Here is a 14331-nt window from a genome sequence, read left to right as displayed (position 1 = left end):
AACAGTGTTTGTAAGAAAACCTTTATTTTTGAATATAGTAACCCTTCGCTGCAAAACAAGTATAGTTTCCTTAAAACATACTACGTAAGTATGTAAATAACAGTACAACAACAATATAGCAAGACATATGCCAAGTCATGATATATCAAATGCCACAGTAATATAATCATGTGATAATCAAGTATAATCAATTGCTCATCTATCTATGCTAGCACATGAGTCGGAGTTTCATAATGCAACATGTACGACAGGATTGAGTATAATCAATACGCTCTAGTACTACGATCATGTGAAGACTGGCGCTGAGGCGCGGTCACATACGAGTCGGAATTGCCTAATGCAATATGTACGACAAGACTGGCACCTAACTTGGATCCAAGGCGAACAAATGGTGTTGATGTGAACATACACTTGAAGGACTGGCCCTGGCCCTTGATGGAGTACTAACACCGAGGTGCAGCAAGATGAGCATGTACAAATATGTATGAATGTCATGATAGTATCCCAACCATATAGCAACATTTATCACAAGTAATATCACAATAATGATACTTGGCAATATAAGCGTAAAAATGAAGTAAATACGCATTTATGGAAACTATAACTATATATAGGTATAAAAACAAATTGCCCACTCATAAATACGTCGTCTGATTGTAGCTTCCGAGCCTTGCATGACCCCTCAAGTCCTCGGGATACGTTTCCCCTATATGTGAAAGAACTATTTTTAAATTAATTAAAACACATACACGGAAACTTAAATAAAACCTCCATAGTTTGCTAAAACCTAGGGTTTAAATATATGAAATTGATATACTCGATGTCACGAACCTACATAAATTTACAGAAAGCAAATCGGAGGCCAGACGCGCCCTCACACGTCAGTTAAGACATGGCTATACTCGCTACCACGCGCAGGTAAACCCCTAATGTCCGTCAGGAATATTCCCTTAAATAAATGCACAAAATTGGCGAGGACTTTGGTACAACAGAAAGTGTCAAGTTTGTGACATTCGCTAGGTTACTCTGGTCATTAATGTGGATAAGTATGTAAATGAATAGAGATAGGGAAGCAAACAACACAAGATGTACGTGGTTCACCCAGATTAGCTACGTCGACGGAGTAGAGGAGTTCTCATTAGTTGTGAAGGGTTTACACAAATACATAGGTTCAAGCTCTCTTTTAGTGAGTTCTAGTGAATAGTTTAGTACAAATGACATTAGGGATTATTGTGGGAGAATGATCCCCTTTTATAGAAGAGAGTTTCTAGCTTTGTTCTGACATTGACACGTGTCGTGTTGTGATTGGCCTCTGATATCGACACGTGTCACGCTGTGATTGGCTTCTGATATCGACATGTGTCGTGTTGTGATTAGCCTCCTGGTTGGAGGAAAAGTCTTATGGGTCCTTGACGGTATGCTGTTGACCGGTGCTTAGTAGTTTCGGGATTGGTCAAGTATGGTACAAACAGTGTTCCCCTAAGTTCCCGAGTGAGGGAAGCTTCTCGGTTGGGGACTTGCAAGATCCAAGCCATTGAGTAATTACGAAACTTCCAAGTACCGAAGTGTGGTGTCGCCTTCACTTGCCTTTTCTGTCTTGTAAGTAGATGTGGCATCTTCTCTTGGAAGTATTTTTCCTTCATCCAGGAGTGGTATCTTTAGTTGGCGTTGACGCACAAGGTAATGTATCATTTTCATTTGAAGCTTACTTGTAGTTTCGGGTTTGGTTAAGTACGATACAAACCATATAGTAGGAGTCCCCCAAGTCTCTAAGCGATGAGATCTGCCGAAAGAGGTGACATGCAAGGTAAGCAATCAGTCTCAGATCGGTAAGTTGATCTTGGGTTCCGGTTGATTGTACTCATTCTCCCTGTTTCTCATTCAGCAACAAGGATAAAGAGAAGAAACAGGGAGAAGAGATGATATGAGGTATTCTTGTTTTTGGAGAAGACGGACGAATCGGCACGTGCTTTGTTGTACTTGACTTTCCACAGGTGTATTCTTGAACTAGGCTGGAGGGTTTTCTGGTTTCCTCCAAAGGAGCGAGCCGACTCCAGAATTTGAGGGTCAAAATAAGTCTGTCAAACCTGGAGTATGTTCGATCCTGATGATATGAGATACTTTTGCTATTTGACAAAGTAATAGATGTGGTATGGCGAAGCTTTGTTCTTCGACAACGGTGTTAGCAAAAGGCTGTTGAGGCTTCTCGATCTCTTCAATTAGAGTAATGATGCTGAGCTTGGATTTTTTATTTTGTTGAAGTTTGCATGTTGAAACTTCGTGGGTGGACCCTGTAGGTTGAAGTAGTGCTCCCTTAATTTCTTGAGTGAGGAAAACTTCTTGGTTGAGGACTTGAAAAATCCAAGGCACTGAGTAGTCGCGAAATTTCTGAGTACCAAGGTGTAGTGGTATATGGTAGGAGTCCCCCAAGTCTCCAGTCGAGAGAGGTGTCTTGCTAGTACGCAATTTTCCAAAAAAAACTTCACCATTTTCCTTTCTAAGTGGTTGCCCAAAATTCCTCCTTCATATATATTTGGTATGAAAGTTGTTTAGGCCCAAAGAAAGGAAGGCCTAGGCTCATCTTTCTTTCTTTCTTTCCTTTTTTTGAATTTTCGAAAATGTTTTTTTTTTTTTTTTTTTTTTTTTTTTGGGATGAAGCTTTGATGTTGAAGTTTTGTAGGTGAAGTTTTGGTGTTGAAGTTTTGGTGTTGAAGCTTTGTAGGTGAAACTTTTGTATTGAAACTTTGTAGGTGAAGCTCTTGTGTTGAAGCTTTGTAGGTGAAGCTCTTGTGGTGAAGCTTTGTAGGTGAAGCTCTTGTGTTGAAACTTTGTAGGTGAAGTTTTTGTGTTGAAGCTTTGTAGGTGAAACTTTTATGTTGAAGCTTTGTTGGGCACCATATATTGATTTTGCTTCACACTATCTTGATCAAGAGTGTGTGAAGCTTTTGAGAATTGTAGTTGCTCTCCATTGATGAAGCTTTGTTTGATGTTGAAACTTTGTAGTTGAGAGTTGAACCTTTGTAGGTGAAGTTTTTGGTATTGAAGCTTTGGTGTTGAAGCTTTTGTGTTGAAGCTTTGTAGTTGAGAGTTGAACCTTTGTAGGTGAAACTTTGGTGTTGAAGCTTTTGTGTTGAAACTTTGTAGTTGAAGCTTTGTAGGTGAAGCTCTTGTGTTGAAACTTTGTAGGTGAAGCTTTTGTGTTGAAGTTTTTGTATTGAAACTCTTGTGTTGAAACTTTGTAGGTGAAGCTTTTGTGTTGAAACTTTATTGGGCACCATAAATTGATTTTGCTTCACGCTATCTTGATCAAGAGTGTATAAAGCTTTTGAGAATTGTAGTTGCTCTCCATTGATGAAGCTTTATTTGATGTTGAAACTTTTTAGGTGAAGCTTTTGTGTTGAAGCTTTGTTGGGCACCATAAATTGATTTTGCTTCACACTATCTTGATAAACAGTGTGTGAAGCTTTTGAGAATTGTAGTTGCTCTCCATTGATGAAGCTTTATTTGATGTTGAAACTTTGTAGGTGAAGCTTTGTTGGGCACCATAAATTGATTTTGCTTCACACTGTCTTGATCAAGAGTGTGTGAAGCTTTGATGTTGAAGTTTTGTAGGTGAAGTTTTGGTGTTGAAGCTTTGTAGTTGAGAGTTGAACCTTTGTAGGTGAAGTTTTTGGTGTTGAAGCTTTTGTGTTGAAGCTTTGTAGTTGAGAGTTGAACCTTTGTAGGTGAAACTTTGGTGTTGAAACTTTGTAGTTGAAGCTTTTGTATTGAAGCTTTTGTATTGAAGCTCTTGTGTTGAAACTTTGTGGGTGAAGCTTTTGTGTTAAAGCTTTTGTATTGAAGCTTTTGTGTTGAAACTTTGTAGGTGAAGCTCTTGTGTTGAAGCTTTGTTGGGCACCATAAATTGATTTTGCTTCACACTATCTTGATCAAGAGTGTGTGTGAAGTTTTTGAGAATTGTAGTTGCTCTCCATTGATAAAGCTTTATTTGATGTTGAAACTTTGTAGGTGAAGCTTTTGTGTTGAAGTTTAGTTGGGCACCATAAATTGATTTTGCTTCACACTATCTTGATCAAGAGTGTGTGAAGCTTTTGAGAATTGTAGTTGCTCTTCATTGATAAAGCTTTATTTGATGTTGAAACTTTGTAGGTGAAGCTTTTGTGTTGAAGTTTAGTTGGGCACCATAAATTGATTTTGCTTCACACTATCTTGATCAAGAGTGTGTGAAGCTTTTGAGAATTGTAGTTGCTCTCCATTGATGAAGCTTTATTTGATGTTGAAACTTTGTAGGTAAAGTTTTTGTGTTAAAGCTTTGTTGGGCACCATAAATTGATTTTGCTTCACACTATCTTGATGAAGAGTGTGTGAAGCTTTTTGAGAATTGTTGTTGCCCTTCACTTGTTGAAGCTTTTGTTGACACCATAAATTGATTTTGCTTCACACTATCTTGATCAAGAGTGTGTGAAGCTTTTTGAGAATTGTTGTTGCTCTTCACTTGTTGAAGTTTTTGTTGACACCATAAATTGATTTTGCTTCACACTATCTTGATCAAGAGTGTGTAAAGTTTTTTGAGAATTGTTGTTGCCCTTCACTTGTTGAAGCTTTTGTTGGTACTATAAATTGATTTTGCTTCATACTATCTTGATCAAGAGTGTGTGAGGCTTTTGACATTTGTTGAAGTTGTTGAATTTCCCAATTTTTTTTTTTTGGGAAAATTAGAAATTTGAAAATGTGGGAGAGACAACATATACCAAATTTGCTTCCACACTGTTGAGCAAGAGATTGTGATGCAAGCCACACATTGTAGTAGTCGAAGGTTTGGATGAACCATATAAATTGAATTTGCTTCGAACAGTCTTGATCAAGAGTGTGTGAAGCTTTCTATGAGCTGTAGTGTTTGCATTGTTACAGAGGAGAAATGTCTAAAGCAGATGTAAGAGGGTTGAAGAGCTTGATCTTCGTATATCATGCACTAGCCGTTGTTGGCTTGCAATAAGACTTTGTTGGTGACTATAACTCTTGTTAGGCATAAGTGCTCCTCTAGTTGAGTTGTAAAGCTTGAGGATTTTTAATTATTTATGAATGCTAGGAGTTCACATGTACAAGTTGTACCACTCGTCTTCTGGTTGGTGGAATGAATGGTAAGTTGCTTTCATCACTTGGTTAGTGGTACGAATGTGAGTTCCTTTATCACCTTTCATCACATTTCATCACCTGGTTGGTGGCACGAAGATGAGTTCCTTCTTCACCTGGTTGGTGGCATGAGTGGCAAGTTGCCAAATGATGTTAGAGTACGGGTTGTACATTTCATCACCTAGTTGGTGGCACGAAGATGAGTTCCTTCTTCACTTGGTTGGTGGCATAAGTGGTAAGTTGCCAAATGATGTAAGAGTACAGGTTGTACATTTCATCACCTGGTTGGTGGCATGAAGGAGAGTACATGTTATACATTTCATCAGCTCGTTGTTGGCATGAAGATGAGTTATTTCTTCACATTTCATCACTTGGTTGGTGAGAATAAGGGCAAGGTGTCGAGGCACATTGTAGCAAATGTCAATTGGCTACATGTCAACTGACACAAAGTATGTTGAACCCTTTCGAAGCACAGTTGGCTTATGTATGGATGTGTTGGAATGTATGAATGTGTTGGAATGTAGTTTATGTTAATTGACATGAGTGATGCTTATGAATGTTTTGCTATGCATGAAGGGATCCATGCTTTCGATATGTGAACCATGTTGGTTGTAACACTTAGTATCACATACTTTGTGTCAAAGTACGCATGTTGAAGTTCTGAGTTGGAGTATAGGGGTAGGTCAGCGTAGACCAAGTGTTCTAGTGCTAGGAATGCAAAAAACTCAGAAGAAGTTGTCTGAATTCCCTATTCTTTAAACATTTTCCAATGGCTTATGTGACAAAAGATCTCAAGTGGTTGAGAGTCAAAACATTTGTAATATGTATGCCTTCTTATAATAGCATTTCCTTCAGTACCCAGTCCTCCACTTTGAAAAAGTGAAGCTTGGCCCCATAGTCATAATGGTCAACGGTACATTCACCTCTGGTTGTATTGATACGAACTTTTATCCCTCTTGTTGTAATAGGCTTGCTGAGAGTAAAAATTCTTCTTCTTACCAAGAGACAAATACGTTTGGTGACTTAGCGAGTAGCTAAATGAGGCAGGAGATGATGCAATGGGTGTCTGAATGGCCAAGATCTCCTCACTTTGTAGAACTTAACTTCCACTTCCCACTTGTTGATAGGGGTTAACCATATGAGGGTTCCCTTGGTATGTCCTTGCTTCGGCGGAGACGTAGTTGTAAGCATGTGCCATCACCTCAGAGTAAGTCTTCCAAGTGTTAGCATTAATCATGTACTTGAAGAAACAGTCGCGTAGGCCTGCCGTGAAGGTTTTAAGAGCGATCTTGTCATCTGCCTCAGCGCAGCGAGAATGCTCATGGCTGAAGCGGCCAGCATACTTTCATAGTGACTCGTCCGGCTTCTGGCGAATAGTGTACATGTCATCTGCGGAATGTAAGCAATCTGTCTGGAAGATGTGTTGAGAGACAAACAGTTTCCTCAGTTCCTCAAATGAGTCTGCTGTCTCAGGTGGAAGACGGCAATACCAATTCAGAGCTCCGCTAGAAAGGGTAGAGGGGAAGAGAAGACATCGTTCTTCGTCAGTGTACATCCGGTATGCCATGGTGGACTCAAAGAGGTTAAGGTGTTCAATCGGGTCCTCCCTTCCAGTGTAGAGTTGTAAGCTAAGCTTCTCCTTTGTCTTTGCTTGGAGGCGGTGTCGAGGATCCTCCTTGTAAGAGGACCAGGCCTAGGTTGGTTCCAGTCAGGTATTTCGGCCTGACGTTCGGCCTTCAACATGTTTACTTCCTCAAGGAGTTGTAGGACAATGGGGGTTTTGAGTGGAGTTAAGTACTACTAGATCATTCTTCCGTAAGTCTTCATCTCCTCTTGGAAGTAGGAAAGCTTGATCAAGGGCATAAGATTTTTCTTTGGACTCACCGTACTGACTTCCAGGGCGAGCCTATCGAAACGCGCCCGAGTCCCCTGTACCTTCATATTCCTCTAGGACATGTCGCTCATTCCCTAGATTGGTAGTTGGCTTGGGGCATGAAAGATGATCGAATCTTTCAAAAACCCTTGGGTCATTGATCTTCGAGCTTATGTGGATGGGGTTCTTTCGACGTTGCCTCAGGAAGTTGCAACAATCACGATAAACGGTTTTTGATCCTTCTACTCCTTCTACAAGAAAGTGCCTTCCTCCACTTCTCCTGCTTCGGGTCGAAGCAGCTGGGTCGAGAGAGGTCTCATGTTGATCAACACCTTGATGAGTAACTCGCTTCTCATTAGGGATATCCATGTTGAAGGCAGGTGATCCCCCGTGTTGGGGGGGCACCCAGGTGGTGGTTGACTTCCCCAGGGGCGATGAGTTCGTGTGTTTGAGTATGCCTAACTTCATGGAGCATCCCGAAGAGCTTCTCATGTTGCTCTTGGAGAATCTCATTCTTTATTGTTATCTTGTTGTTCAGAGCCTTTAGCTCATCGACTTTAGCCTGAAGAGCAAACTTCTTTCGTTCATTCTTTCTTGCTCCACACAAAGTGCGAGGGGGGTGTCGTTCTGCGTGCTGTGGCTCCCTTTACTCCCCATGTTGGAAAGGGGTGCCTGGTCGAAAGAAAGTGTGCGAATGGTGGAAACCGGCTTAACAAAGCTGGAGAGAGTAGGAATAAGTACGATTCCCACAGACGGCGCCAAATGTTTATGCACAAAATCGGCGAGGATTTTGGTACAACAGAAAGTGTCAAGTTTGTGACCTTCGCTAGGTTGCTCTGGTCATTAGTGTGGATAAGTATGTAAATGAATAGAGATAGGGAAGCAAACAATACAAGATGTATGTGGTTCACCTAGATTAGCTACGTGCACGGAGTAGAGGAGTTCTCATTAGTTGTGAAGGGTTTACACAAATACATAGGTTCAAGCTCTCTTTTAGTGAGTTCTAGTGAATAGTTTAGTACAAATGACATTAGGGATTATTGTGGGAGAATGATCCCCTTTTATAGAAGAGAGTTTCTAGCTTTGTTCTGACATTGACACGTGTCGTGTTGTGATTGGTCTCTGATATCGACACGTGTCGCGCTGTGATTGGCTTCTGATACCGATTTATGTCGTGTTGTGATTGGCCTCCTGGTTGGAGGAAAAGTCTTGTGGGTCCTTGACGGTATGCTGTTGACCGGTGCTTAGTAGTTTCGGGATTGGTCAAGTATGGTACAAACAGAGTTTAACGACGTTACCTAACGTCGTTAGAATATTCTGTCGTCTTCTTCAGTGGTCCTCGTTGGTCGTTGCCGTCTGAACTTGCCGGATTCTGGAAATTTTCATCAGTTTCTGGGTAAAATTTCAAACCTTCATAACTTGCTAATTTCTCCACCATTTTTCACAAAATGTATATGGAAATGAAATTTATGAAGAGTAAAATCGCGTTATACCTTTTTGGAGTCCAAAAAGTAGACGGAGGTGGCTTGAAAATGCCTCGAAAGGTACGACCAAAACTCAACTCTTCGAAACCTCGTGTTTTTGACGTCAACTCCTCACCAAAACTAGTATAGGAGTCTCGGGGAGTTGTAAGAGAGCTTCTCTGACCTTCAAAACTCCTCGACTCGGTCTGAAAACGTTGAACTCAAACTCACTGAGTTCGGACCTTCCGAGTTGGACATCCAAAACTCGATCAACTCGTGATCCAGTGGTATGGTTGTGCTCGTGAAGTCAAGAAAAGTATGGTTATGGTGCTTGCAGCTTGATCTGTGAAGACTGAATAAGGTCTTTGTTGCTACAGAAATGAGAGAGCTCAGTAAGGAAGAGAGAGATGAGAGAGTGACTGATTTGATTGGGTGCAGGAAAGTGGGAAGAAAATTGATTGGTGGATGAAAGGAAAATGCACAGGTTCGGTTTTAAAAAAGAAATGATAGGATTTTCATATTTCATACAGTAAAAGCAAAACAGAAAATCTATCTGAAATAGTGTTTCTAACACTGATAAAATTAACGTACACTTGTAACAACGAGTACAATTTAATGATAGTGAGAATAATAATTTAAGAGCAAATAAATATGTCCACGTCACTTGCCAACAAGGGCATAAATGTCAATTCACATACTCAGGGAAGGAAATTACATAGAAAATTAGGGACGGGTCATCATATAAATGGTTACATGTGTGTGAGGAAGGAAAAAAATAGAAAAAACTTGTAATTTCAATTATGTATAAAAGAGAATAATTGTAATTTCATCAGTTTTTGGTTGATAAACAAAATTTTATTAATATGTAGTTTAGAATACATTTTGTGTCCTCTTTGAAGGCAATTCATCTCACTAGGGCACTAGGGTAACCGTTTCCACGAGAGAAAAGTATCTTCTATGATATTGTTGGGAATTTGTTGGCATCCATTTCAACTTTAAATGTAACTACTTATGATTCGCACACATGGCCAGACTTTCCGGTAACATTCTTTCCCGGAAAAAAAGACATAAACATTAAAATAATACTAGATAAAAGTCGCACACCATGTGCGTTTAAATATATGACAACTTAAAAAAGAAACTGAATCAAAATTAAAAAGGGAAAAGTAGGGTGCGGGAGAGAGAAAGTGGAGGAGTAAAACTATGGTTTGAAGGGCGAGCCTGAAGATTTGAAGGGCGACAACGATCTTTGCAGAAGAGGGAGCGGATCTCCACGCATGGTGTGATCTGAAGGGGTGGTTGGGGTTTCGCCGTGGTTGGGGTTCTGTATTTTTCTTGTTGGATTTGGTTGTGGTGGCGGCGTTGATTGGAGTTCTGTTTTTTTTTTTTTGTTGGTTTTGGAACTTTGGTGGTGGAGTGGCGAAGTGGGCATCGACAAAGGGTGTCGCAACAACAAGACAGAATCACACTAGTGCTCGTTCTGAGGTTAGATCATAATAGGGATCGATTTTTCTTGAGATGGGCTTGAAAGAAACTCGGGTTTTAATTAGTGAGCACTAGGATTTGCAGACGCACGAACAAGGGATTTGGCGGGCAACCGTTTGAGGATGGCGGCGATAAACTGTGAAATCTCGTCCCTAGATTTTACTATTTAAAATTATGTATTTCATCTTTTTAGTTTCGACGCATTTATAATTACGGTGTATAGTTTTTTTTTCCAAACCTAGAGATTCTCATACTTCCTTATTTTATAATTTTCTCCGACATATTAGGCTCAAAGTTGACACTGTTTGACTGGTAAGCACGATTTTTCTGTGAGTAACTCTATTTGATAGGTAGCAATATTGGTCACGATATATATGCGGTTATTACAACTTGTTTTTTTTTTTTTGTACGTAGTGTAAAATCTCAGGTGTGTCAAATCATCTATGTAAGGCAACCAATTAATTAACCCTAATATCCCTTCCTTAATAAGCGACCAATTAACTAATTGGCAAACTGATTAATTGAAGAAACAAATATATGATATATGGAAAGAAAATAAAATAAACAATCTAATCTAAGCGTTGGCAACAAATCCTTGTAACCAGTGAATAGTCAAATGAAGATTTCGTCACCATGAGCGTTGAGAAGACACCTTGCAAGCACGCGGACGGTGTAACGGTGGCATTAATTTGTTTAAAATATTAATAATTTAATCTGCTTAATTTCAGCTTCATTCCCTAGCCAGCTTCTTGGTCCTTATATAGTACGCTAAGTTGAGTCCAGTTCTTCACTCCAATATTGGATAGTGATCTGGATACAATATTGGATAGTTTCAGAGAAGATGATTTCTCAAGCCAAATCTTCTAAGATCTCTCTTGCCTCATTTGATTACTTAGCTTAATTCTTTCACTATTGCATGTAATCGCTCCAAATCTTTCCTATTCCAGGCATACTGTCAGCTGTATTTCGGTCCTAGGGTTTCTCTTAGTTGCGTCTTTCTTCTCCTTCTCGAGCTCGTGCTGTGCCAAAAATGTCGTCTTCTTCTTCTCTTCACGGTCCAAACACTGCTCCCATCTCTGCCTCATCCAACGGTAACTCTAATAGTAGTGAAAATAATGATACTGTGAGTGATCATCATCATGTGTCGGTTGTGATAGTAGGTGCTGGTCCGTCTGGCATTGCGACGTCCGCATTGCTCAACTCCTACTCAGTACCAAACCTTGTGTTTGAAAGGGAAGACTGTTGCGCTTCCCTTTGGAAGAAACGGTCCTACGATCGTCTCAATCTTCACTTAGCAAAGGGGTACTGCTCTTTGCCTCTCATGCCACACTCCTTCAGGACTTCCACCTTCATGTCCAAAGACGATTTCATCGCCTACTTAGATGAGTATGTCTCACGGTTTAACGTGAACCCTCGTTACTGTCGTCATGTGGATTCTGCTGTTTACGATGAAGATGAGGAGATATGGAAGGTGAAAGTGACTGGTCCGGACCAGTACGAGTACTACTCTTCAGATTTCTTGGTTGTCGCAACAGGAGAAAATAGCCAGGCTATTATTCCGGCGGACTTGCCTGGACTTGAGTCATTCACAGGAAAAGTTGTTCATGCATGCGACTATAAGAACGGGGAAAGTTTTAAAGACAAACAAGTTTTGGTCATTGGCTGTGGAAACTCTGGTATGGAAATCAGCAACGACCTTGCCGACAATGGAGCGCATGCATCCCTTGTTATTAGAAGCCAAGTAAGAACACATATATCTCTTGCGTGTGTGTCCACGTACATACATGCATACATACATATATATATATATATATATAATTGTAATTATGTGTTGGGTGATGTTGCATGCAGATTCATGTCCTCAGCAAAGAGATGGTAGCTATAGGAATGCTTCTGTTGGATTACTTGCCAGTGAAAATAGTGGACAAGTTTGTCTTATTCCTTGCCAAGTTTAGGTATCAGGATTTGTCCAGCTATGGCATTCATCACCCCGACCAAGGCCCTTTTCTCTTTAAAGCACTTACTGGAAAGACTCCAGTGATTGATCGTGGAACCATCAACAAAATTCGATCCAAACAGATCAAGGTTTTCAGTTTTTTGTTTTATTTTTATTTTATATTATAGAAATCTATATTTCAATCTCTAAATAAGAAGAAGTTTAGATTAATGCCTAGTAAATTCAAAAGTAAGTTTAGACGCTTGGTTCTATTTAAAAGCCAAAGTTTATATTCCATGTCATTTTATTTATTTAATTTTTATAATTTTTCTTTTTCTATGTTTGCACTAATTTATTATAATATATTTAGACTTTTAGGTACACTAACTCATTAAAATATATTTCGGTACAAACATTTAGGTACACAAATCAATTATAATATAGTTTGGTACAAACATTTCGGTACACTAATTCATTATAATATATTTTGGTACAAATATTTAGATACAAACATTTCAGGACAAACATTTAGCTACATGCATTTCTATACAAACAAGTCAATTGAATATATTTCGGTACAATCATTTATGCACACTTATATATTTACAATAGGTGCTAGTCGGGCGGCATGCAGGGGTCTAGCGCCTAAGTGTCTAGGTGGGGGCCTAGGCGGTTTATTTTATTTTATTTGAGTTAAACTGATTATATACCATATAAATAAATGTCTACTTATATTTAAAAAATACGTAATTGTATTGGGAATTTGGGATATAATATACAAATGATAAAGTATCCAAATATTCAACAAGTTTCTTACAATTTTTATTGAAAAAATAAAATGCAAAATATAAGTTTTCTATTGTTTGTTTAAGTGAGAATCGCAACCTAGGCACGCCTATGCCAGTGCTTAGACAAGTCTAGGTGCACTTTCTTAATTTTAAAAAACTTAAGAGGACGGTAGCGAGCCACCTAGCATCTAGACACCTATAGCTAGAGATTTTTAAAACAGTGTGTATTAAATTTTTATAACTGTTGTTCAAAGACAACTTTAAGTTTTACTTGTAACTGCACACATGCATGCCTATGGATGTGTTGACAAGTTAAGATGAAAGTAGGGTTGGAGGAATTTTTAATTTTGTATTTGTAAACCCTAAAAACGGAAAATAAAAACTAAACTACACCACAAATTCTATATTATATGTATAGCTTTATCGATCCAAATTAGCTCTTGCCTTTTTACTTGTTTATGTTACTTTACCAGTGTTACTGTTACCTAAGCGTTACTAACCATGGCAAGTTAGTTCTTACGATTAATCCCTAATTTAATTTGTTCTTAATATTTGACAGGTTTTTCCAGGAATAGTGAGGATAAACTCCAACTCTGTTGAATTCAACAACGGGGCCCGACAGAGTTTTGATGCCATTCTGTTGGCAACTGGTTATAAAAGTGTAGCACATAAGTGGCTCAAGGTGATTAGTGGTCGACATTAGTACTAATTACTTTTCATTAATTCGTAGTTAGATAGTCATATGTGCGTGCGCGTGTATATATATAACATGAAGATTTTCTAATTGTGGACGTAGGACTATAAGTACCTCCTTAATGACGATGGAAAGCCTAAGGGAAATTATCCAAACCACTGGAAGGGCGAGAAGGGAGTTTACTGTGTTGGATTAGCAGGGAATGGACTGCCGGGGATTTTCAAGGATTCAACGGCTGTGGCCGAGGATATCTATAGCCTAATGGCACAGAAATAATGTGTGCTAAAATCCCTAGTAAAATGTTTGAGTCTGTAATTTTCTTAGTGCTAAAGTACTAGAAGCCAGAAGGGTCTCTGCTGTGTTGAAACGTTGGGTAATCTTTGCTTTATGTTGTAGTTGTTTAATGATAAAAATGTATGCATTTTCCCTTTTTAATTAATTTTGTTTTTCTTTAATTTAATTTAAGTAGGGTTATAACTGATACTTTGTAAAAAGGTTGACAAGACGGCTTAAAATCTTTATTTTCGCACAATCATACATTTTGTATTACGCCTCTCTAGGATTTAGTAAGATAGACGTCGAGACTTGGTAGTATAATCTTCTCTTATTAGTGCAGGAATTATTCTTAGTAAATTGTAATTAATATCTTCAGATTATTACAGTAGTATTGTTCCGCTATAAATCTTGATGCTTTAACGTCAATTGGATATCTCTAGTTTCCATTACATACATTTATTTAATAATTCAGTGCACTCTTTACGCACCCTACTCTAACTGATTTATTTTATATTCTTCTCTTTTACTCTATTTTTATACTCTTACTTTAATTTATTCGTACTTTTTAGTTTTTACACTTCACTCTTACATTAAATCTTCATCGCTCTTTGGGTGTCGTTTAACACATTTTGACTTTGACGTTCACGTAAATATTCAGGTCGGATTGTGTTAGTTGTATTAAA

General features: G+C 38.8%; 1 protein-coding gene across 1 annotated transcript; it reads left to right on the top strand.

The window, feature by feature from the left end:
• Positions 1–10984: 10984 nt before the first annotated feature.
• Positions 10985–13648, top strand: LOC137736007 (probable indole-3-pyruvate monooxygenase YUCCA10). Its single transcript, XM_068475374.1, has 4 exons — positions 10985–11695; positions 11806–12039; positions 13238–13360; positions 13475–13648. The coding sequence occupies exons 1-4, from the start codon at positions 10985–10987 to the stop codon at positions 13646–13648; spliced, it is 1242 nt and encodes a 413-aa protein (XP_068331475.1).
• The last annotated feature ends 683 nt before the right edge of the window (positions 13649–14331 follow it).

The sequence above is a fragment of the Pyrus communis genome, chromosome 1 (assembly GCF_963583255.1).
Source record: "Pyrus communis chromosome 1, drPyrComm1.1, whole genome shotgun sequence".
NCBI classification, from domain to species: domain Eukaryota; kingdom Viridiplantae; phylum Streptophyta; class Magnoliopsida; order Rosales; family Rosaceae; genus Pyrus; species Pyrus communis.
Note: the sequence above shows the minus strand (reverse complement) of the source record. Positions and strands in the feature narration are given on the sequence as shown.

Excerpts from the sequence above, each read along its gene's own strand:
- LOC137736007 (XM_068475374.1), top strand. The coding sequence starts at position 10,985 with ATGTCGTCTTCTTCTTCTCTTCACGGTCCAAACACTGCTCCCATCTCT. Across the intron at positions 11,696-11,805 it reads CCCTTGTTATTAGAAGCCAA|ATTCATGTCCTCAGCAAAGA; the intron begins GTAAGAACACAT and ends TGTTGCATGCAG. Across the intron at positions 13,361-13,474 it reads TAGCACATAAGTGGCTCAAG|GACTATAAGTACCTCCTTAA; the intron begins GTGATTAGTGGT and ends TTGTGGACGTAG.